The sequence below is a fragment of the Podarcis pityusensis genome (genome assembly GCF_964106645.2).
Source record: "Podarcis pityusensis genome assembly, chromosome: 13".
NCBI lineage: Eukaryota > Metazoa > Chordata > Lepidosauria > Squamata > Lacertidae > Podarcis > Podarcis pityusensis.
Genome location: NC_138038.1, coordinates 26,273,696 through 26,297,873, shown reverse-complemented (window position 1 = coordinate 26,297,873; position 24,178 = coordinate 26,273,696). Strand labels below are relative to the sequence as shown.

Here is a 24,178-nt window from a genome sequence, read left to right as displayed (position 1 = left end):
ACCAGGGATGTTGACTCTGGCAAGGTTTCTGTGTGGGCGGCAGCTTCCTGCCTTCCCACTGTGATAAGCTTATGGTATGGAGACAATGCAGCCTATCCTTGGAAGCAAATACTAATGGCACTCCAAAATAAGCTTGTCTTGAACTGCACCCTTAGTCTTGCTTGCAAATGAAAGCTTATCTTGCAGTAGATTGTTTTTAAAGCTGCCAGAGGTCTGGTATACCTGAACTGCAAACCTATATTGGTTTTATGCCAGTTTAAAGGAGCCTGGGAACTTCAGTTTGGTGAGGTTGCGGAATATTCTCTGTTAGAAAACTCTTAAGTCGCCACCCCCCACCCCAGATCTCTGGTTCCCTAGGGAAAGGGCAGTTCTGTTGAATCTGTTTGTCTTGTAGCTATGCCCTTAGCTTTGTTTCCTGCCATTGCCAGACACAACTGCCCCACTATAATCTTGGGACTCAGAGGAAATAAATACTTTTTTAAGGGGGGAAAGCCACTGCATTTACACAACCAGGTTGTTGTTCCACGACATCCGCTGCCTTTTAGACAAAAGCTGGTAGTTCCAAACATTATGTTAATTAGATTACAGATACTTAGGCCGGTCCTGATCGGATTCATGTTACAGAAGTCCCTCTGCAGACGAAGCCAGCCATGAGAAATGGATGATACCTTTGGGAATATAATTACTGAGAGCGAGGCGCAACTGCCGCACTTCCCATCTGCATCTTCAGAAAGAAACACTCCCCCTAAGAAGAGAATTCTTGCTTGGAGGTTTGGCAGCTTCATGAGACAGGATCCAGAGTCTCGTCTATAATTAGCATCTTGAGGGCTGGTTCATACGTAAACATTGCTGACCGCTCCGTGGAATGTGTGAACTGCCTCTGTGGAGTTTGAATATTTTGCGCATGAGTTGGCACCCGGAGATAGCAGAGTTCCCTCAGCAGAATATTATCTGCGCTCTCAAAGCAAATCCTCACTTGTCAACGAGCGAGGGCTCTGCAGGTGTGAACTGGGCCTCAGAGAAATCAGACTTCCAGCATCCCTTGCGTAGCTTCGCCCACCAGAATGTGGAATGTGGCGGCGACAGGAGCAGCGACAGCACTCCTGTGTGGCAAGCGCACTCTCAGCAGCCAATATGCAAAATGCACTGCACATTGGAAAGTGGCACACCATGCAAGCCGCTTTCACTGGAAAACTGAAGGCATTGGAAGGTGAAAAAGAAAAAGAAAGAAAGAAGACTTTGACACCGTTTGGTTTGGTTTCGTATGTTAACAGATTGAGTCATACCATAATTCCTCCATCAACCCATGGTGACAGGCAGCAAGACTTTAATCTACTCGACTTCACAGTCAACACTATTCAGTGGTGTAGCATGGGGGGCTGGGGGGGCATGCCCCTGCGTGCACATTTCTGAGGGGGTGCAACCTGCGCCCTCGTGACTAGCTCCCTCCATCATGGCCAGAGCCATGGGGAGGCAAGCTGTGCCCGGGCCAGGCCTTCGGTGAAGAAACACCCGTGCATGCCCCACCGCTGGGCCAGCCAAAAAGGAGAGGGGGGAGGGTGGCAGCAACACCCACTGGGGTGGGAGGAAGGGGAATGTGGGAAAGCACTGCTGTAGCCACGTGCATTGCCCAGAGCGCCTCACTGCAAGGACAGGAGGGCGATGTGACACAGCACCGCTCCTGGCTTTGCGTTTCTCTGCCTTATCTCTGCTCCCAGGTTGGGGCTAGTTTGCAAAAAGAGACTCCCTTGCATTATACCTGAAGGAGCGTCTCCACCCTCATCGTTCAGCCCGGACACTGAGGTCCAGCTCCGAGGGCCTTCTGGCGGTTCCCTCACTGCAAGAAGCAAAGCTACAGGGAACCAGGCAGAGGGCCTTCTCGGAAGTGGCGCCCGCCCTGTGCAACGCCCTCCCATCAGATGTCAAGGAAATAAACAACTACCTGACATTTAGAAGACCTCTGAAGGCAGCTCTGTTTAGGGAAGTTTTTAATGTGTGACATTTTAATGTATTTTTAATCTTTGTTGGAAGCCGCCCAGAGTGGCTGGGGAAACCCAGCCAGATGGGTGGGGTCTAAATAATAAATTATTATTATTATTATTATTATTATTATTTATATTAGGTGTTGGCCAGCAAAGGGACTGACTATTGCCCAGTCCACCAGGGGGGACACAGCACTTTTCCCGCCCCGGGTGCCAGCAACCCACACTACACCCCAGTCACTTTTCCAGCAGATGCAACATGATTCTGCTTTGTGTTGATGTTCGTCGCTTCTACGTTCAGAAAACCATTCAGTGAAAATATGTACAAAAAGGGGGAAAGGCAGCACACTCTATGTGTCCAAGGCATGCAGTCAGAGGGAGGATACTTTCGGTCGGGTCTGTGTAAAGAAGGAGTGGAAATTGGTAGTGTGAATTGGTAGGGTGAACTGAGCCCGCGCCCTGACAGTGATGGGGAATGGCAGTTCTGAATAGCTCAACAGTGCACTTCTGAGGTCATTTCCAGGAAGGCAATAGGGCATGGCCAAAGGGACTGCTGGTCTTTGCCTGTGAAGAGAGCAGGGGCATTTTGCCTTTATTATAGATTTAGGGCTAAGGGGTAGGGTTTAAGCCTTGCTGCAAAGCAGCTGCCAACTGGCCTATAGTGGCTAGAGTCAAGCTCCTAGGCTCCGGTTTAGATCTGCAGATTTCTACTTAAATCTTAAGGACTTTGTGATAGACAGGGGATTTTTATTTGAATCCTTTTTCTTTTGCTTTTTTTGGCATATGCATCTAGCTATATATCTATAGAAAGATATGAGGCGGGTTTGCTTTTTCTTGTGAAGAAGAGGGTTTCTTCATTTGTTCAGTAGTTTTGGGGTCTATTTGGGGACCTTTTGACAGATTGGTGAATGTCGTGGTGGGTTTCTTCAGTAGAAACGCACCGTTGTGCAGCTGGAGATGGAGCAGGATATTTGCCCCTGCTTCCTTGGGGATTTCTTGTCCTAACTAGCAGGGATGCAGTTTTTGAAGGCTACAAAAGGAGCTCTGTGTGTTGGAATGGTAAGCATGGCCAGGATCACTGGCTACTGATTATGTGGTGTCATTGGTGTAAGTACATGGATGCTTCTGGGTAGGGTAACCTAAACAAAAAGACATGACCCTGCCCAAGTGAGCTTCTTCACAGAACCATAGAGTTAGAAGGGACCCTGAGGATGAACTAGTCCAGCCCCCTTCGATGCAGGAATACGCAGCTGTCCCGTACAGGGCTTGAACCTGAAACCTTGGCATTATCAGCACTACTCTCTGACCAACTGAGCTATCCAGACTGAAGGCTTGCAGTGTAAATTTTAGCAGAGGAAGAATGAACAAGAAGCAAGGGTAATGAGATAAAAATTTAGGGGTGCATGTGGTTATATTATTTATTCAGTTACAGTGGTGCCTCGCAAGACGAAATTAATTGGTTCCGCAAGTTTTTTCTTCTTGCGAGTTTTTCGTCTTGCGAAGCACGGTTTCCCATAGGAATGCATTGAAAATCAATTAATGCGTTCCTAGGGAAACCGCTTGCCAGGCTGGCGGTGCGGAGAAGGGCTTTTCTCCCCACCGCAAGCCTTCAGGACAGGTACGGGAACAGAGGGGAAGGCGCACAGCGCTTTCCCTCTGTTCCCGGGGCTTGCGTGGGAGGAGGGTTTTTCCTCCCCACCGCCAACATTCAGAACAGCATTCTGAATGTTGGCGGTGGGAAGGAAAACCCTCCTCCCACCCCAAGTCTTCAGGAAAGCCATCCGAAGCTGGGCGGCGGGAGGAGGCGTTCCCCCCCCGCCCGGCATCGGAGCTTCGTTCCGATGCCGGGCGGGGGGAGGAGGCGTTCCTCCCCCCCCCGCCCGGCATCGGAGCTTCGTTCCGATGCCGGGCGGGGGGAGGAGGCGTTCCCCCCCCCGCCCGGCATCGGAGCTTCGTTCCGATGCCGGGCGGGGGGAGGAGGCGTTCCACCCCCCCGCCCGGCATCGGAGCTTCGTTCCGATGCCGGGCGGGGGGAGGAGGCGTCCCCCCCCGCCCGGCATCGGAGCTTCGTTCCGATGCCGGGCGGGGGGAGGAGGTCCGAGGACAGTGGGGAAGACGCGCTGCGCTTCCCCGCTGTCCCGGAGATTTCCCTATGGGCTGTCGTCTTGCGAAGCAAGCCCATAGGGAAATTCGTTTTGCGAAGCGCCTCCAAAACGGAAAACCCTTTCGTCTAGCGGGTTTTCCGTCTTGCGAGGCGTTCGTCTTGCGGGGTACCACTGTATATTGTTTATTCAGTTGTGGCTATCTTCTCCTCTTCCTCTCTTCCCTCTGTGCTTCACCCTATGTGGCATTTGTGCTGCGCTTGCAACTTGTGCCTAATCTCAGAAGAACTTTGACCCTCCGTTACTCTATCTCTTTCCCCTGTCTGGGTTATGCCACAAACCCTGATGATATTTCCCCCCTCCCCTTTTTTTTTGCTAATATAGGGAGAGCCGGTGAAAGGGCAACTGATGTGTAGGGCTCAGCTTAGCTGCTGAGCTCAGATCCAGTGCCAGGCCCCTGGTGTGGGTATATCAACTTGCTCCGCTGTGTCAGTGCTTGAACGTGACCCTTGCATTGCCTCAGCCCAGCTGCTGACTCGGGTGCTGCTCTGTTGCCAGCTTCCCCCCCACCCCCACCCCGAGCAGCTGCATTTATTGCAATTAGCAAAAGAACAACAAACCTATGGTTATGTGAAACATACCCAATAAACACCCAAGACGTAACCGGCTGTACTTTTGAATAAATAAGGTATACTATTCGTTGTATCACATTGTAGATTTCGACGGAAGTCTCATAAAGTACACCAAAAAAGCAGAAGACCCAGTGGATCAGTTCATTCTCTAGTCAGTTCATGCATAAGGTCCATACATGTATAAGTGTCTATTCCACCTGTCTGTTCATAGAGTCCAATAATCCACATGAAGGGTTGTTACAGTTCCACAGAATCTTTTCGCAGAGTCTAAGACAAGGATTTCCGGAATATTAGCCTTGTTTCGCCATCCTAGGCTTCATCAGTAGTACAGGCTCATATGTAATATTACAGGATAGTGGATCTTATAGCATAGTACTGGCTGCAACCAGACAGGTGGAATAGACACTTATACATGTATGGACCTTATGCATGAACTGTTGAACTTTATGAGACTTCCGATGAAATCTACAATTTGATACAAGTACAGCCGGTTACGTCTTGTGTGTTTATTGAGCATTTATTGCAATGGCAGGCACCGGTGTGCTCCACTGGCGTGCGATAGCACGGCAGAAAATCCTCTCCTTGGGAATTCTGCATGGAGCCTCCTCCGAGTGCTATGCTTCCTTGGATTCCCAAAAGTCCGAGTCACAATAACTTATTCTGATAAACCGCACAGTGCAAAAATGAAATACAGTCTAGATGTCATCCTTGTCATTGTGTCAACAGATATTGGCTAAGGCATACATAGTCTTTCAGATTACACTGAAGTTTTTATTACGCTTTTCTCCCCGGTGAAAAATCCTAGGCAACTCAGTAGGGGGCATGAATTCCATTTTAGTTTTACAGTACCACAAAGAACTACTCGTTGCAACCCGTAACCGGAGGCTAGAATGAATTAATAAAGGTTGCACCTCTTTGAAGCAACTTTGCATTGCAAACCTGGGGAGTCCTCTTCAAATGGGTGGGCACCCTCAGGCTGTGGACCTCATTAGGCCTGCCAATACCATTGTGGCCAAGCCACACCCATCTGCTCTAAATGTGACATAATGGAATTTTTTCTTTATTTCTTTCTTTCCAGAGGAAGCAGTTTGTATTCAAAGCACTGGAGAAAGTACTTGGAATACAAACTGGCTTTCCCTGCAGAAGGAAAAGAAAAATGCTCTGTTTTTAGGAGCATTTTCACCTTTGCTGGGAACTCCAAAGAGGCTGAACGGAAGTTACAGGGAGCCTCTTTGATGCCGTGGTAGCCGTGGCAATTGGGTGATTAGCACAGAGTTATATCTTCAAAGGAGGCTCATCAGGGGTTGCAGCGACCCCCTCTGAACTTTGACAGGTGTTTGATGCCTGGCATAATTATGAGGACAGATGATTGACAGGTGGGTGGTCCTGCCCACTTGCCAGAGTTGGCACACGGGGTGGGAGAGAAATCCAGGCCAGACTCAGTAACACCCCCCAATCAATGGCTATGCTCTGCCTCCACTGTCAGAGACGTCATGCCTCTGAATGGAAATCGCAGGTGAGCAGAGGGCTGCTGTGCTCACCTACCTGCCTGCTTCCCAAAGGCATCTGGTTGGCCGCTGTGAGAACAGGATGCTGGACTTGACGGGCCATTGGCCCGATCTGGCAGGCTCTTCTTCTGCTCTTACATCATAAGAGGTCCTACAGCAGGGATGGCCCGTGTGGTGCCTTCACAAATGGTCTCCCTCTCTCCTAATACCAGAACCCCGGGGTCTTCCAATGAAGCTGAACAGCATGAGATTCAGGAGAGAGACAAAAGGAAATATGCTCCTCCATATTGCACAAGTTAAATGATGGGATTCGCTGCCGTAACATCAAGATGTAATGATGGCCAGGGATTAGACACATTCATGGCCATCGATGATTAGTTGTCATAATGGCTAAATCACCTCCAGTGTCAGAAGCAATATATCTCTTGAGCACCAGTTACCGGGGATCATGAGCAAGAGAGTGCTGTTGTATTCGTGTCCCTGATTGGGGCCTCTGGTTTGCCAGTGTGAGATTGGATCACTCTTTGGTCTGATACAGCAGGGTTCCTCTTGTGCTCAGATGTTATTGGACTACAACTCTCATCATCACCAACCATTGGCTATGCTGGCTGGGGCTGATGGGAGTTGTAGTCCAATAGCATCTAGAGCAGCGGTTCCCAACCTATGGGTCCCCAGATGTTGTTAGACTACAACTCCCATCATCCCTGACCACAGATCATGCTGGCTAGGAATGATGGGAGTTGTAGTCCAACAACATCTGGGGACCCACAGGTTGAGAAACACTGATCTAGAGGAAAACCACATTGGCTATCCCTGCCCATGGTATGTTGCTCATCCACTTTCAGCTTAGAAGGAGTGTTGATAGTAACTCACTTACCTTTGGGTTCATGCCAGGGGAGACTGGTGTGTATTTTCCCGCTCTTCCTTACCACACACAGAAATCACTAGTGTGTGTTGTAGAAACAGGACAAGGAAGTAAACAGAGCTGATAACCAAAGTAGGTTGGCTCCACAGTGAGTGTCTTTAATGCAGATTCAACACTAAGAGAAACACCAGGGTTGAAAGCAAAGGGAAAGCCCCATTTAGCCCAGCTTCCTACTCAAATTCTAGACAATCTCCCCCCTAACATACTGTCATTTGAACTTGATTTATAATGACAATTAATTGCCAGCTCGTGTCTGGTTCCAATTCAAGGTGCTAACAGTGTTTAAAGCCCTAAATGGGAGGCCCCAAATATCTGCTTCCCTACAGACCCTCTTATAGAACCAGCTTTTGATCTCTAGTGATGCTACAATTTGAAGGACCCCCCAGATGCGGCTTATCAACCTGGGAAGGTAGCCCATCTAGGAAAAGGAAAACCTCCGCTGCCTTGTGGGAGAAGTAAAGGCTAAGAAGTAAGCCCTACGCAAATCCACTCTGGATTTGTGTCCCCAAGATGGTTGGATGGCGCCTTGTAGGCCTCCTTCCGGCAACTCCTGCAGGATTTGCTCTTCTTTCCTTTGGACCACATTAGTGAGGCTGAGAGGGGGCTCTTGCCGTCTGGGCAGCCTAGGACCTCCATATCCAGTGCCCAGGCTTGTGCCAGGGGAGTTCACTTTGGTGCTGCTAATGCAGCAATTTGACTTCACCCCTGGAGGTTCACTCTGTTGTCTCTTAAGACAGATAAGTGCACAGCATGGGGCTGTTTAAGAACCCTTTGCAAGCAATCCCTTCGGAAATTGGAGGTGTAAGGAGCAGCATGCGACTGTTCACTATAGGTTTTCCACCAGCCCCATGCTTCTTTTTGAACTTGACGTTTTTGGAGGTTCAAAGAGCAGTGCCGGGAGGAAGACATTTCCCCTGAATGGAGAGCACTTTCCCTTCCTTGTGCAACACGCGCTCAAGCAAAGGAATGAGCAGAAGCTCACTTTAAGCTCCCAATTGCTCTGTCGAGGCCCTGTCCTTACCCACCCCACCACCGACATTGGGTATGACCCCAGGCGTAGGGCAGGTGGGTGTGGCTTCCCCAAAATGTCCTCATGGGCTAAATGAGGAGGCCTGGTGGGCCAAGCTTGGTCTGCAAGCCTAAGGTTCCCTGTCCCTGATATACCCAGTGAGCACTGCTCTAATCCTCTGAGGTAGATTAGGCTGAAGGACAATGACTGGCCCAAGATTGCCCAATGAGCTTCACAGCCGAGTGGGGCTTTGAATGCAGGTCTTTCCCCTCATTCTACACGCTAAGCATTACTACACATAGGCATGAGGACTGAAACCTTTTGCCAGACAGTGGCAAGTGGGAGGGAATCAATGAAATGAGTGTCTGGACTCAACAGTAAGGGAGAGAGATCTCCCAGTGCCTCTTTTAGCATTTGGGCTTCGGGAGTGGAAGATTAAAAAGCCCTTTGTGCAACAGTAAATTAGCAGATTGCCCTTCAGTCTTTGCCTGGTTCAGAATTCATCTCTGTTAGAATTAGCTGCTGGCCGGGCTCGTAGAACCAGCCACGGGAAATTGTGGACCAGCCCACGTGCCCCGAATCAGATCCTCAGCCTCGAAGAGGAGGGTTTTGTGCCCCCTTGTTTAGCTCTGCGCCCGTCCCCGGAGAGTGGAGGTGCCCTGCTGGCCTCAGTCCCTCAGCTCCCCACCTGGCCTTATCTCTGCTCCCTCTCAGCGGGGGTTTGTTTTGTTAACACAAAACTGAGAGCTCTTGAACTTCTCTGCCTCACAAACCAGGGCAGGGAGCCAGTGTGGGAATTTGCTAACCTACAGCAACAAAACCGCTCTCTGTCTTGGCTCCTCTCCTGCTCACACCTACTTATATGGGCCGAATGAATTGAGCAAATGTATGCAAAAGGGCACGGCCCACGTGGATTTCCTTGATGCGAAAGGAAGATTTTGGAGGTATAGGAGGACTCTGGAGGGAGAAACAGGTAATGCTTTGAAGTAGAAGGCGCCCTCAGAATGTATGTTGAGGCCTTTGGCAAAACACTGGGGTGGCACGGGGTTGGGAAACAGAACCTTGGTCCGGGTGCCAACTTGGGATAGGGAAAGAGTTTGGTGCCTCTTCTCTCCCTTGCATTCAGTCACACACACACTCCTTCCCATTGGCTTTTCCAGTTTACAAAACAGATGCAAGGCTATGTTTATAGGTTTCACATTGATTGTGTGGTTTGGTTCAGAGATCTCTGGGAATGGGGCTGAAGAAGGGCCACTCCAGCAACTCGTGCTAAGCAAATGTAATAAGGTGTTCCGCCTCCGCAATCCAAAATAGGAACAATGCTATAGCAGCCACAGGTCCCAGAAAATCAGGACTTTTCCTGGGTAAATTGGAGCAATCGGAGTAAACGGTGGTGGAGGTGGAGTCCCTCTTCCCCCAGCTTTTCCACTCCTGGCCAGCCAGCCCCCACCCCCAGCTGCTTATGTTATGACCTTGAGATTGCTCAGAAACTTGCTCGACCATGGAAAAAAGCCTCCCGAAGGGCACCGAGCCAAAGACAAAAAGCCAAACAAATTTGTTTGCATCGCTCACCAGGCTTGCTCCCACTCCAGGGACAGGGGCTGGGCATCTCAGGGCCTTGTCAATCCAAGCTCTTTCCTGCGTAGCTCAGTTAATGCTGTTGTTGCCTTATATAATTGACCACCTAAGGCAAAAGGGTGGGAGAGGATTGCCCTTAAGGAGGGGGTGTCCATCCCCAAGTGGCACGGAACTCGTTGGAAGGGACGGGAGCAAATTGAAGGATGTCAGTATTTAGTGTTGACATTGTTGTTCTGTTTTTGTGTGGAACTCCCAGTGACTCACCCCCCTGAAGCCTCCTAATGTCGAAGATGACAGGTTCTCGGTGCAACGTAGAAAGCAGAAACACAAGTGGGAAAGGGTCCACTGGTGTTTGCCTGATGTCACAGGGCAGATCATAGCTGCACTGGGTTCATTAGGCTGCACTTGTAGCATATGAGTGATGGGTGACAGGTTGGTTAGCTGTATTGCTTTGGAATGGTGCAGCATAGAAGGGAGTGAAAATACCCAAGTTAGGCCTTAACTGGAATGAGCTCTAGCTGTAGATAGATACCAGCCAAAACTACTCTTTTGCGGTGAGCTAGAGAAATGTGAGACATACCAGGTTCTTGGCGTCCATTGGTCTGAGCTGGTGCTATCTGTTGGGAGTGCTTTACCTTCACACCCACAGCTGTGTTATACTGAGCCAGACCTTTAGTCCATCTAGCCTAATACTGTGTACTTGAGTGACATAAGCTCTTCAAGCTCCCAGTCCTGCTGCCTGAAAAGTGGCTGGGGCAACCCAGCCAGACAGATGGAGTGCAAATAATAAAATTATGATGGTTATTTTTTAACTGAAGATGCTCAGAATTCGACCTGGGACCTTCTGCGCATGACGTATGCGCTCTCTGGCTCTTCTCTCACACATCTGCTTGGGCTTTTAGACAATGTGTGGTTCCCATCTAGATGTTGTTGGACTATGACCCCCATCAGCTCTGATTGCTGGCAACGCTGGCTATGGTAAGGTTACCAGATTTTTTCCAAAGAATCTGGGGGTACTTTTTTTAAAAAAAAAGAGGGGAAAAGTTATTTTTAAATTATTGAAAAGAGAAGTAGAAGTAATATAGTCTCTTCTGTGGTCTCCTCTGTCTCACGGCCTTCCTCTGGGCCCTGGCCTGCTCTCTTGGAGTGCTAGCCGCCATGGAGTAGGCTCGGGTCAGGGCTGGGTTTGGTCACATGTCCTTGGCCTCCTGGTGCGCTCCTACCTCTCCTCAGGTGCGGCGGCGGCGCAACAAGGTTGGGGCTCCCTTCTTTTTTCTCCTTCCTCTTTCTCTCTCTTCATTCTCCTCCTTCTCCCTGCATTGGCTTTGGGGGTTTTCCTGGCCCCAGAACACCGCTGGGCAGTCGGCGGAGTGGCCAGGCTCTCTCCCTCCCGGTTGATTTGGGTCACGGGGGGGGGGTTAGCAGTTCCCCCAGTTGACGCGTCAGGCGTCCCCAGTTCCCCCTTGGCAGTGGCAGCGGCAGTGGCAGTCTCAGCAGCCTGGAGCCAGCCTGGTAGTGCAGTTGGTTCTGGCTGGCTTCAGGAGCTGCTCACTGCTGTGGCGCCCGCCATTTTACCTCACCGGAAGTCCCCATATGATGTGTTTTGTGCCATTGAACCAATTACACAATATTCATTCCCTACTAATAAATCTACAGCACTTAAAATATAAATCCGGGGACATTAAATGAAATCCGGGGACATTCCGGGGACGGATTTTGTCCAGGGACAGATTTGTAAATCCAGGGACTGTCCCCGGGAAACGGGGACGTCTGGTAACCATAGGCTATGGCTGATGGGAGTTGTAGTCCAGCAGTACTTTGAGGGCACCACATTGGCCATATCTGCATTAGACAGAGCTCTGCTTTGAGTACGGCAGCTTTCAGGAATGGACTCTGATGTTCTCTACCTGGGAGTTATTTCTGGAGATGGCTTGGCAAGATGGATTGCTTGTGATCTCCAGGAAAGGGACAGGCACCTTTTTCGTGGTAGGTGATGTGTGGGGAAGGCACCTGGCCGACATTGCTGTCCTCAGATTTTGGCCTGTTGTCGGCATCCGTCTGTCTCTGGAGTGCGACATGTTTTGTTGCAGCCGGGGCAGATGAAGGTGTCCGGTTGTGCTTCTGCAGATGCACCATGGTGTTTCTTCTCTCTGCGCTCCTCCCAGTGGTCATTTCTCCTCTGGTCACTGTTGGGGATACACAACTTGACTGCCTGTCTTCAGGCAATGCAGTCATCTGCAATGGATTCCCACTTGGCGGGCCCGATCTTGCCAGTCTCCACATCCTGTTTGCAGACATCTTTGTAGCACAGAGTTGGTCTGCCACCAGGCCTGGTGCCTGAAGCCAGCTCCCCGTAGAGCACATCCTTGGGGATCCTGTCATCTTCCCTTCTGTGGCCTGAATCGCTGGTTTCTCCCCAGCCCTATTTTGAATGCTGTTGAAGTTTTCATATTTTGTTTCGTGGATTTGATTGTAAACTACTTGGAATGCTTATTTGGGCCAGAATGGCTTTGCAAGAAAAGACATGATAAAAAAGGGGAGTATCTATGCACCATGGACCCCTCGCTCTGAGCTACTGCAGTGTGGAAGAGAGATTCCAGTGTAGGTGAGGTCCCTGTGGTTTGAGCTGACACAATAAGGCCACGAGATTCCAGGCTAGCTGGCAACTGTGTTAAGTTGACGTAACACGAAGGGAATGAACACACCAGGTAGGCCTATGTATTGGGTTCCATGACCTGGGATGCCCTTTCTCATTCTATATTATTGAAATTTGCTCTGAACTTCTGCAACAGGGGAGAAAGAGGCCTGAGCTCTTGGGCCGGGCAGATGAGCTCACATCAGCTGACTTGGGAGAAAAAGAGTCCAGACTGGTGGTGGTCCCTGTTTTGTGTAATGGGAGAAGGAAGTTTGAGCTAGCCGTTTGCACCCTGCTTGTCTGAGAAGGTGCAGAAAGGTGGTGGGAAGGGTAACCATTTTAATCTGATTAAAATTACAAGCGCAGTGCCAGTGCTAGTTGGTAGTTTTGTCAAATGCTGTTTACTTATTTTATTTTATTTTTTTAAATTGCTATGTTTTCGGTTGTAGCAGGCCAGCCTCGTACTGCAATTTCCTCCTCTGCTTGCCAGCAGCTATCCCCACCTCCCTCCATTCCTCTTCACTCCCTACCTACACCTCTCCAGCTTTTGCAGATGCTGCCTCCTGGCACCCAAAATGAGCCATCCTCCCTAACTTACAGTGTCCCAGATACCAAGCAGATGAGGTGTTTACAAGGGAGGGGCTATTTGAGCATCCTGCCTGGGAGATCTTGATGCAGAACTGGTTTGACCGGAAGCAAGGAGGCGTATGGGCCCCGGGGTGTGTTGACCGTGTGTTTGGTGGTGAGCTGGGGGTGGGAGGGAATTTATGTGTTGCGCATTCATTTCACCTGCTGTTTGGGTTTCATCACCTTCTATGTTTTCAGATCCAGGACCTGCCTTTAATCTCAAAACCACCTCTCTTATCTTCCTCCCTCTCCCTCAATGTTTCTTCTCTTTCTCTCGCATTCTGCGGTGGGCTCTCCCTTCTCTGTGAGTGAATACATCCATCTGACCAGAAACAGGGAAATTGCTTGGGAGAAAACTAGCAAAATGTAAACGTTTCGAGTTGCAAGATTGGATGCAGCAACCTACTTATGGATAGCTATTACCGTATTTTTTGCACCATAACACTCACTTTTTTCCTCCTAAAAAGTAAGGGGAAATGTCTGTGCGTGTTATGGAGGGAATGCCTACGGGTGGCATGCCTACAGATTTTTCTCCTCTAAAAACTACGTGCGTGTTATGGTAGGGTGCGTGTTATAGAGCGAAAAATACGGTAGTTTAAGAAGCTGCTATTTGACATAACATTCATAAGAACATTACGTTTCCTTCTTATTTTTTAAAAAAGCAGTGGTCTAGCGGCCAGACTCCAGCCCCTGTGGCTGGCCCACTGAGCACATTATATATGTTGGCAGTAGCCTAGTGAACTTTCAGAAGCTGTGTGGGGCTTGTGGAAGCAATGAGCTGTGGCTTCAATGAGCTGTACAGCTGCTAAATCAGACCAAATTCTGCAGAAAACAGAGTTTTCGTGACTTCTTGAGGCTTTGAATGACCTTGACCCAGAATTTGGAACAACTAGGCAGGTCTGATTTGACTCAGATCCTGCCTCAGACCCACACCTCAGACATGTTGTTGTGCACCAAAGCCTTTTGCCTGTCAGGGGTCAGAAGTTCACTGGGAAGGAAAACAGCAAAGTGAAAAATCCTGCCTTGTGAGTCTGACATCCCCAAGTCCTTTAATCTTTTCGGATGTCACAGTCTTACTTCTGAATAATGATTCGCCTTCATCATTCTCCACAGCTTAGGCGATGCTGTTCCTGGCCACTCTTAATAGCACATTCTGTTTTATATAAAGCTCTTCCGGCAGGCAATGCATTCATTATTTCACTGTTCCCATTCATAGGTAGGACAGTGGAATCTTCACTGTCAGTTTGCAGATGGAAAACTAGGTCACCAGGTAGGAGCATTCGGAGGCCTCCAGACAGGCTGGCGATTTGAACTAATGGTCCCTGGCTTTCAGGGCACTTCATCGAAACCACACCCCCTGAGGACAGCTGGTAAGCTTTGAGTTCCTCAGTGCCTGGTGAGCCCTAAGTGGGGAAGCATTTGTCTGTCATGAGTTCGGATCATCACTGCTCAACCTGCCATTTCCCCACTCATTTCTATAAACTGAGCACCAGCACAGTCAGAGATGAGTTTATATGCAGATTTGGTGTCCATTCAGCACATAATGTGTGATTTAACAACTCACTTCCATTAAAGGAATTTTGGACCAGCAGTCGCACACCCATCCATGCCCACCTCTTATCATTACAGTAAGAATCTAAAGATTATTCATGAATAGGAGTCTTCATATCTGCCATCAAATATTTTTTTCAGAGGAGACCTTGCACACAACCAACTGAGAATCATCATGTGATGGGTGCACATGTGTGAATTCTGCCCTCTTGCTTTCCTTCTATGTGATTAAGCAGCACCTTTAAAAGCCCTTTGAACAGCTGTTAATAGGCATCGGCACCCTGTGAATTAATCTCCCAGCAGTATCTGGGCATTTCGCAATGAAGTTTACCTGTTCCCTTCTCAATCACTTTCTCCATCAGACTTGGCAACCTGGCATTGCTAATGGCTCCTGGGGCACGTTTGAGAGCGAGACCTAGCTGTGCCCATGTTTTTCTCCAAGTAGGGCAAATAGCAGCTTTGGGAAGGAAAGACAACTTTCAAGAAATGACCTGGGGAGGAAGAGTGGACACCCCCCTTTTCAGCACTGCTGCACTGAGCCAATTTGTACCTCCTCCTCTTCCCCAAGCTTCTTTTAAATCTTTATAAAAAAATGTCTGGGATTTTGAGCACAGATCTGCCACATCATGTGTAGCTTGGCACTTTTTTTACAAAAGAGCAGAGAAATTCGTGGAGGTTCATTAATCAACTGGAATTCACTGTGATTCACTCAATGCGAGGGGTGGGATAGGAAAGGCTATTGGCTCCCTCCCTATTTACCTGAATGTCAACTGTTGGAAATGGGACCCAGGGGCCTATCCTGACCCTTCTTTTGTTTCTTCCGCTTGTTGAGAGAATTATTGATCATTTCAGTAGGGTTTTGCTAGATGCGGGTAAGTGCTTTCTAGTCCAGGCAAATGAACTTGAGCAAGCTTCTCTTGCTGTGGTTGGTCAGAGGCATGTGGTTCAAGAACACGCAGGTGCTGTTTGCCTCAGAGACATGGCACCTTTTTTCCACCCCGCCTGCAGCCTACACAAACCTCCAAGGGGGAAAAGGACCCAAGGAGTCTGGGGAGGCAAGAAGCGGAGGTGTATGAGAGGACTCAAACGTGCTTGAGCCAGTAGAAAGGGGTGGGGTGGTAGATCTGAGTCACCAGCCCACATTCTGACTCACCGCTTTGTTTTGATGGAAGGAAGCATGCAGGAGGCAAAAGGGCCGGTTGGTGCCAGGTGATCGCCAGTAAACGAAACATGTATTTGGTTTTTAGACGCATGTTTCTTTCTTCAACATTCGCTGGTGTTGACAGAAGCAGAACTCCTCTTTATAAAAGGCACAGGTGTGCGATTTTTTTGATAAGCCGGATCAAACCGGGCGTTGTGAGTTGGTGATTCATCCCTGACTGGTCTAGTCCCGCTACAATGGAACACAAGGCGATCTTGGCGCCTATATGAAAAAATAATAATGGTGGTGGTGATGATGATGATGATGATAATAACCACCACCTCCCGGAAGAAAACAAGTGCCGGGAATGAGATGGTGATGTTGCTTTCCTACAGACATCCTGACTGGAAGCAAGCTTCCTGTAAAGCCGAAACAAATGTCCCCTGAGCAGCTATTTATTGCTTCAGCGCTCTGACTTATGCACAGGCACATTTCCAGGTGCAAGAGTATAATTTTGCATAGCAAGGTTTAGGCCCAGCGTGCATTAGAAGCCTCCCACTCCGTTGTGTCCCATTGCCACCTCTCAGATCTGCCAAAGGTGCCCTTTTAAGGATACCATATATGTGCCAGCAGGGCATGAAGAGAACCAGTGGCTTCCCCACCGCTGCCACTCGGTCTCCCTCTGCAGATTCATCAAAGTCCAAACGTGCTAACCTTTTTGAAAACCTTTTTGAGGCTCAGGATTAAATAAATCAGGAAAGAACCTGGTGCAGGGGGTGGGGAGAGTCATTGACTAGATTGTAAACTTAGACTGTTTTCCAGGTTCTTTTTTAAAAAAAATAAAATTCCAACCTGTCAGGATGTGGCATGCTATAACGATGACTATTTAGTGTATTTACATTTTGGCAGGCGCTGAGAGGTCTTGAACCTCTGTCTCTCCTTCCCCAGCTGCAGACATCAGTCTGGTGAGAATTACATTGCCCAGAATCTTCTTAGTTCACAAACCCTGTGAATCATGAATCTTTTTGCACCTCCTACAGAGACATTTGGGCATTATTAACACATCTCCAGCTTTCTCATTAACTTCCCGCAACCTGCTCTGGTCTTAACTAAACCACAGCAAAGTATAAAAAACACTTTGAGGGTCCCCCCCTTACAATTAATCAGCATATAAATTTTATGAAATAAATAAAATAAATATCGTCTGGTGATCCACCTAAAGTTTCTGCATAATGTAATGGGAGACTGTAATGTCCTGCTTTTAAAATGTTTTTTAAATTAATTTTCAGATATAGCAGCATACAGAGTCAGAAAGATGATAATATAAACCCCACAAACAAGATGCAGTGTCAATGTCCTATTTCTGAGAGGCTTGGTGCCTGATTGTCCTATTTTCAGGATCATGTTTCTTCGATGTGATCCCATTATGCCTTTCCAGCAAGTTGTGTTTATAAAGTGCAGCAGCCACATATTAATATTTTCTCCACCCTGCAACAGGGTCTCCAAATAGGCCTAGCATTCTCACCCACTGCGGGACCTGTGTCTATCTTCTTCTACTTCAGTTTGCAAACTGGAATGGGGGGTGGACCTCCCATGATTAAATGTTCCTCCATGCCCTCCTGCGTGTAAGAAAACAGCACTTTGGGAAGAACACCCGGCTAGAGCCCCTTTCCTCCAACATGCACATTTTCTCAGTGAAGGGAGTTTTGTTGCGTGGTGGAGCATTCAGTCATGCGAACTTCCCCCACCTACAGTCTGAAGTGGTACAGTCCAGTCAGGCTTATCACCTCGGGGTGAACTAGGAGGTGAGACAGAGGAGCCACACAGTCTTGTCAGGAAAACTATTTGTGAGGAGGAGGGTATTTTTGCTGAGCACCATCCTGACGGAAGAGCGGAGGCATTGCTTGGGTATTGGCATCCACTGTACGGCGGCGCTTCCGAGTATGGGGATTCTTTGCTAGACTTCACCTCAACAGAGGGCAGATGTGTGTTTCAAGGAACCTCTCTTGGCTTCGTTTGGGGGAGGGCCAGAAATCTCTCTGGACTCTGGAAACTCTTACCATGGATAAAGGTAAAGGTAAAGGGACCCCTGACCATTAGGTCCAGTCGTGGCCGACTCTGGGGTTGCGGCGCTCATCTCGCTTTATTGGCCGAGGGAGCCGGCGTACAGCTTCCGGGTCATGTGGCCAGCATGACTAAGCCGCTTCTGGCGAACCAGAGCTGCGCACAGAAACGCCATTTACCTTCCCGCCGGAGCAGTACCTATTTATCTACTTGCACTTTGACGTGCTTTCGAACTGCTAGGTTGGCAGGAGCAGGGACCGAGCAACGGGAGCTCACCCCGTCATGGGGATTCAAACCGCCGACCTTCTGATCAGCAAGTCCTAGGCTCTGTGGTATAACCCACAGCGCCACCCACGTCCCGTCTTACCATGGATAGGGTTGCCATATTCCAAATTTCCCTGGACATTTCAGCTATTTCCACCCGGACACAGTTTCTTCCATATTCCAGCTATGTCCAGGAAATTCCAGATGTGTGGCACACACCTAACGTCGTGTGTGGAGAAGTGTTGCTCCCCACAAAATGGCCTGGCATGCCATATGGGGAGGCCTGGTGGGTCAAGTTTTGCCTGAGGGTTGGAGGCGCCATCTTTGTAATGGGCAGAGGAAACTACAGAGTCTCCATCTTTTGCCAGGTTGCTTGTGTGTCTTTTAGGAGACAGGCTTGTAATAGACACTTTCCTGTTCACATACTGTAGGAATTGTGCCAATTTTTATCCCAATTGTGGTTGTTGTTGTTGTTTGAAAACCCCTTTTTGGGCAGTTGAAGTAACACATATGGCCTCTTTAAAAAAAATCTTATCTAGTAGTTTTCATGGACTGTATTGTGATCCTCTTGGAATCTCATAATTCTGCAAGCATACTTTGCAAACACTGGATTTGGGAGCAGGTGGAAAATTTAGTGCCTTCTTTTGGTTAATTGTGTTTCTCGTCCTTCCTGTTGCAATGATAAGCCCAAAATTGTAGGGGTAGCAAGTGATGAAATCTCAAACCCAGAGGGTATTTCTGATCACCAGGGAGTAAGGTTTCAATTCCCTGCATACCCCCCTTTTTTTTACACCCCCCCCCCATGAATATCAAAACTAATTTTAAATTAATCAAGTTCTGCTGTTTTGCTGACTGTTCATATTTTTTACAGGTCATATAATTTTAGCTGTTCTTTGTGAGACGCTAGCACTTCTTCCCACGCCACCTAAACTGTGTAGTGACCTTTGGCTTCATTGATGCTCTGACCTGGGAAGGAACCCTGAGTCACTTTGCCCAGTTCTGATAAGGAAGTGGCAGGTGAAGCGGCAGGTGGCTAAATGAGGGAAGGAGGGTTAGGAGGAACCCTGGCACTGGAATTTTTTCATTATTATTATTGCTGATCATTTGAAAATCCATCTCTTGTCTGAATCACGTAAGAAACTGGTGACAAGGTGAAAATTTGCCCATGAACCTGGTGCTACAATTGCCACCTGCCCTTGTGAGTCTCTTGCAGGGCAGGAACCAACCTACAAAGAGTCTTGTGGCACATGAAAGGCTGGCAGATTTATTGCAACAAGATCTTTGGCAGTAGCTAGGCTGGTTGAGATGCCAATGATTAGTCTCAATTGCAGTCTAATGCAGATTGGGCAAAAGCTTCCAAGGTTAGCTGTACCTGCACTCAGCGATATTTCTAGGCTTTGCTCACCCCGTGTGACGAAATCTCATTTGCATCAATTGATTGACATGCTTGTATGGTATCCATTTTCAGTGTATTTTTATTTATTTATAATCCTAATTTGTTTGATAATTCCCAATCCCTGTGTACCGTATAGTGCTTCCTGTGCATAGCAGTGTTTCGATTAATTTCTTGGATAAATTGATTTAAAATCATTTGATTGACTGAAGAGGTGCAGCAGCTATGCAAAACTGAAGTTGTTAGGCGCTATGCTAGAAATTAGTTGGAAGGTGATTGTTGGCCTCATTGCTGAGCAGTGATTTGAACCTAGATCTCCCATCTCTGAGGAGAGCAGGCGTAGTGTATGTCCTGGGGTCAATGGGAATTGGGAGTCCAACAACCTCTGGATGGTCACAGGTTACCCATCCCTGCTCTTAAACCTTCTGGTCCCTTTGTAGCAGCTGCTCTCCTGCTCAAAAGCAGTCATGCCGAAGTCAGGTGGAAAAGACAGGTCCCCCTGGCTTGAGGCACTTACCATCTGCCTGCAATTGTGAGGAGTGGCATTATAGAATTGTAGACTTGGAAGGGATCCTGAGGATCATCTAGTCCAACCCTCTGCAGTGCAGGAATATGCAACTGCCCCACGCAGGGACCGAACCTGCAACCTTGGCATTATCAACACCACGCTCTAACCAACTGAGCTATGCAGGCTGTCTCCATTTACACCTTGAGAGCCTCGTGGTACAATAAGGCTAAACACTGGGCTTTGTTTTCCCTTCCAGACTATAAGTGGGCTCAGTGCCTGGAAAAGAGAAAGAAAATGTTCCATGCTAATGTCTGCCAAGGCTATCTACCTTTTCACTTTAAAGACCCAGTAGCTGTTTGACATGGTCAACTAGGCAGGGCTGACCAGCCGGCTGAGGAGCTCTGAGGAAGCTGGACCAAAACCTCAGAGCTAAGGCAGCATGCAGTCTTTGTGTTGAGTCTTAACTTGGCTTGTGGTTAACCATCTAAATGAACTGGGGATTCAACAAGTGAAATTCGGATCCTCATCTCCATTGGTGTTTGAGTCATCTGTGCAATCAACTCTCGGGTGTTCTGTATGTGCTCCACCACTTGATCAAGGTAGTCCAGAATCCGGAAGATGAGCTTGCTCTGTGAAATTAGAAGGCAGAATGAGAGCTTTGCCTAAAGCAAGGCAGGCATCCAGACTACTGACTAATTGCAATCTTGGTCAAACAGTTGGGTGGTTAACCTAGTGCACTGCTCAATTTCCTGTGCTGCTGCAAAGCTGCCAGAGTAAGTCTAGGGCTGGTAAATTCCCCTAGAGGCTTGCCAAAGTCTTTGCCTGTGCATTTTCCCATAAACATAGATCAATACCATCTTGGATGGGCTGGCCTTTAATGTGTGGTGCTAAGCAGGCTAGGGGTACATCTTTAATTGTAGTATTTTCAAACAAGTTTCGTTGAGTCTAAAATCCCAAATTATGCAATTTAACAAGTGGAATTTTGCATACTCCGACACTGGAAGAAATTTAGCCTGGTGGGTAAGTCTGCCCTATTGTATTATTTTTTTAAAAAAAAATTATTTGTTTTACAAATACAAAATATATATGAACAAAAACTGTAAAAACAAATCTGCATAAAGAGATTCTCAGAATCTCGAGACTTCCCCCCTTCCCCTCCATAGGGTCCCATTTTAAACATCTAAAACTGCATATTCATCCATACTCCAATTTTTATATCAAACCATATTATCCATAATAATTTTTATGCTACAAATCCTGCTCTTGTTTCCATCTGCTTACAGTGGTCTCCTAAATAACTTATAAAATTTTCCCATTCTTTTATAACGTTTTTATCCTCTTGGTTTCTGAGTTTTCCAGTCAGTTTTGCCATCTCAGCATAATCCATCAGCTTGGTTTGCTATTCTTCTCTGGTAGAGACTTTGTCTTCTTTCCAGTTCTGAGCTCATAGCATCCAGGCGGCCGTTGTTCCATACATGAATAGTCTTTTCTGCCCCTTTGGTATAGCGGTACCTGTAATTCCTAATAAAAATGTTTCTGGTTTCCCCTATTGTAAATTTTACTCCGGACATGGGGAACAACAAGAACATGCTCAGGTTGCAACCCTTTGGGGCAGCATCTGAGGTCTCCGTGCCTCTGAATGGCCCATCACTCACCAGATCTCTCTACTACTTGCTGCTCCTTTCACTCACTCACCATCACATCTGTCGCCATTACCAATCACTCATACACTGACGTTGATGCTGAGGGGCCACTCCTGCTTGCTCACCTGCCCACTTCCTCTGTGCAGTGGCTCTGCTGAGTCCCCACCACTGCCCTGAAAGAGAGGGCAGGAGAGTGAGCAAGGAGCAGCAAACAGTTTCTGTTGCTCCTCCTCGCCAGGTACACTTGCTTGCCCAGCAGCTCCTAAAGTGAGTGGGCTGGTGGCAGCAACAAAGGGGAATTACTCCCGTCACAAGGAGGAGTAATGGTCATCCATTGCCAGGGACCACCGTGTCTGAAGCCCCGCCCCAATACACACACACACACACACACACACACGAGGCAGCACTGCCTGAATTTCCAATTTTGTTCCTTTGAATAAATTTGGAGGCCCGGCAATGTGTCGTTTCAAACAGTGCACTTTCACATCTCCTGTCAAGTACATATAACCATAAATACAAGAGGTCCAGGGTAACAGCTGTGGAAAAACTGGTTCAGACTTAAGCTCTGCTAATTGTTTTGGTTTAGCTCCACCTAGGGATCTTGTCAAATCTGGATGTTTTGCTGGCTCTTGATTTCACCTAACGTGGAAAGACGGATAGGCAAAAAATGAAACAAATCAAAGGGATATTTAGCCAAGTCATGGGGGTCTCCTCTCCTTTGCTACAGATAATGACATGGACCTGGGAACTCTCCAAAACAACATCAACAACACTTTGGACAACGTTTACGAGGATGGCCTGGAATCGGACCACAGTAGGCCCCTTTCAAACAGCAATCCTCTCTGCAACGGTGAACAGGCCAGTCTTCTGACCGGAGGCGATGTTGTCAAGCGCTCTCAGCCTCTGCTCATCCAAGCCAATAGGTACGTGGAGATGGAGCCAGGAATTGTGGGAAACTCCAACCATCGCCCCCAGTGATTATTTTGTGTTTAAAAATGAGAAGGAGTTCTGAGCTGATTTCTTTTTATCTCTGGACATGCGCAGAGTGCATGGCTCAACCTGAGCTGACGCTCAGCCCTGGAACAAGACAAATACAGGTGTAAGGGTCTCTGGGCATGAACTGAGTTGATTTCCCTCATTACTGAGGAGTCACAGTCTGCCTGTCTAGGAGTAGGAGACACAAGTTTCCAGGAGTCCTTGAAACCTGGCCTTCCTCTTTTAAGAAACTGACTGTGCTCCGAGGCACAGTTCCCACCTCAGTCAGGAGCAGGGAAAGAAGTCGTGCAGATAACCAGCATGCCGTTTTCTTTGCAAAGCAAGACTACAAAACAAGAAGATGGATTACTGATTTCATTCACGGTGAAATTCGTTAGTTGTGTGTGATCACAGTGGAAGCGGGGGATCACTGCTTCCAGACAAAGTGTGAGCTTCCTCCTGTGATATGATAGGAAAGAGGGGCTTGAATAGGCTTGCAGTGGACAAGCAGCTTAATAGGATGAATCTAGGTCAGACATTCTGTCCCAGAAATTTGAAGCCCTGAGCAAAATCCAGAGTCAGTTTGGTGGCTTCTCCTCGGGGGAAGCATTGAGAAATTCTGAGAGAAGCCAAGAGGGTTTCGATAAGAATTACTTGTGTGTGTATTTGAGCAGGATTGAAAGTAGGAAGACTCTCTTATCCTCAGTCTGAAGGAACCCATCATCATTTCATCTCTGAAGCTGAAAGCTGGGCTTAACTAGTTCCTGGAAGCAAGACCACTTGGGATCACACAAAAGCCACTCTGAGCAGCTTCTCTAAGATGGCCGCTGCGAGAATTGGATGCCGAGATGGGCATTACTCTGATTCAGCAGCCTCTCCTTATGTACCTCCCAAGCCTTGTCTCATAGAGGATACCTCCACAGCACTGTTGACATGCAGTCTTTCATGCTCCATCACAGCTGTGCACGCATAAAAAGTCTGGCGTGCTGTGCCAGACAGATTTCGGACTAACTGTCTGTATGTGGTATGCACTGGCAGGAAAAGGCAACGTGCATTGGAGTTAATCATTAGCTTCCTTCCCTGCTCGCGGGGCCAGTGCCATGGTGAGATGGAGCACAGCAAGATTGCTGAGTTGAGTGACTTTTCTGAGGCTGGCTCGGGCCCTTTGCCCAGCAAATGCAGTGCTTAGTGCCAGAGGCTGGTGAGGGTGGGGACTGAATCTGACACACTGAATTGAAATATCCAGCTGTATCTTTGGCTGCGGGCTGGGAACGCGTTAAAAAGGTGCCAAAAAATGGGGTAGTGAGTGCACAGTTCAGCTTCATGAGAAGGTTAGCTTTCTTGTTTAAAAAGCAGGTTTCTAAGTATATGTAGAATGCCTTATGAAATCTCAGAAAGGTGGCCGAATAAGATCTCAAGTGGCTGTGGGCGAGAGGAGACATAGCTCATTATCCGATGGGCTAATGCAGCCCATTATCAGCAGAACCAGAATACAATTTGTGCAAAATATTCAGCAGAACCAGAATACAATTTGTGCAAAATAAAGAGCAGTCGTGCAAATTCGGTGGATTTGTTTTAGTTTATTCAGGATTTGGATTGCCTAGATGCTGAATTTGAATATCTGTAGATCTAGCCCTGGCC

The 24,178-nt window shown here is 48.0% G+C and overlaps 1 protein-coding gene across 7 annotated transcripts in view; it reads left to right on the top strand.

The window, feature by feature from the left end:
* Nucleotides 1-24,178, top strand: part of GRB7 (growth factor receptor bound protein 7) — an 83,688-nt gene that overhangs the window by 37,946 nt on the left and 21,564 nt on the right. For 5 of the 7 annotated variants that reach the window (XM_080978299.1, XM_080978298.1, XM_080978295.1 and 2 more), the window contains one exon: nucleotides 22,290-22,485. In XM_080978299.1, the coding sequence (XP_080834425.1) occupies nucleotides 22,298-22,485 (188 nt within the window). In that variant the 5' untranslated portion in view covers nucleotides 22,290-22,297. Of the gene's footprint in view, nucleotides 1-14,298; nucleotides 14,369-19,282; nucleotides 19,380-22,289; nucleotides 22,486-24,178 lie in introns of those variants that run through there. The other 2 variants (XM_080978297.1, XM_080978301.1) reach the window with 2 other exon arrangements.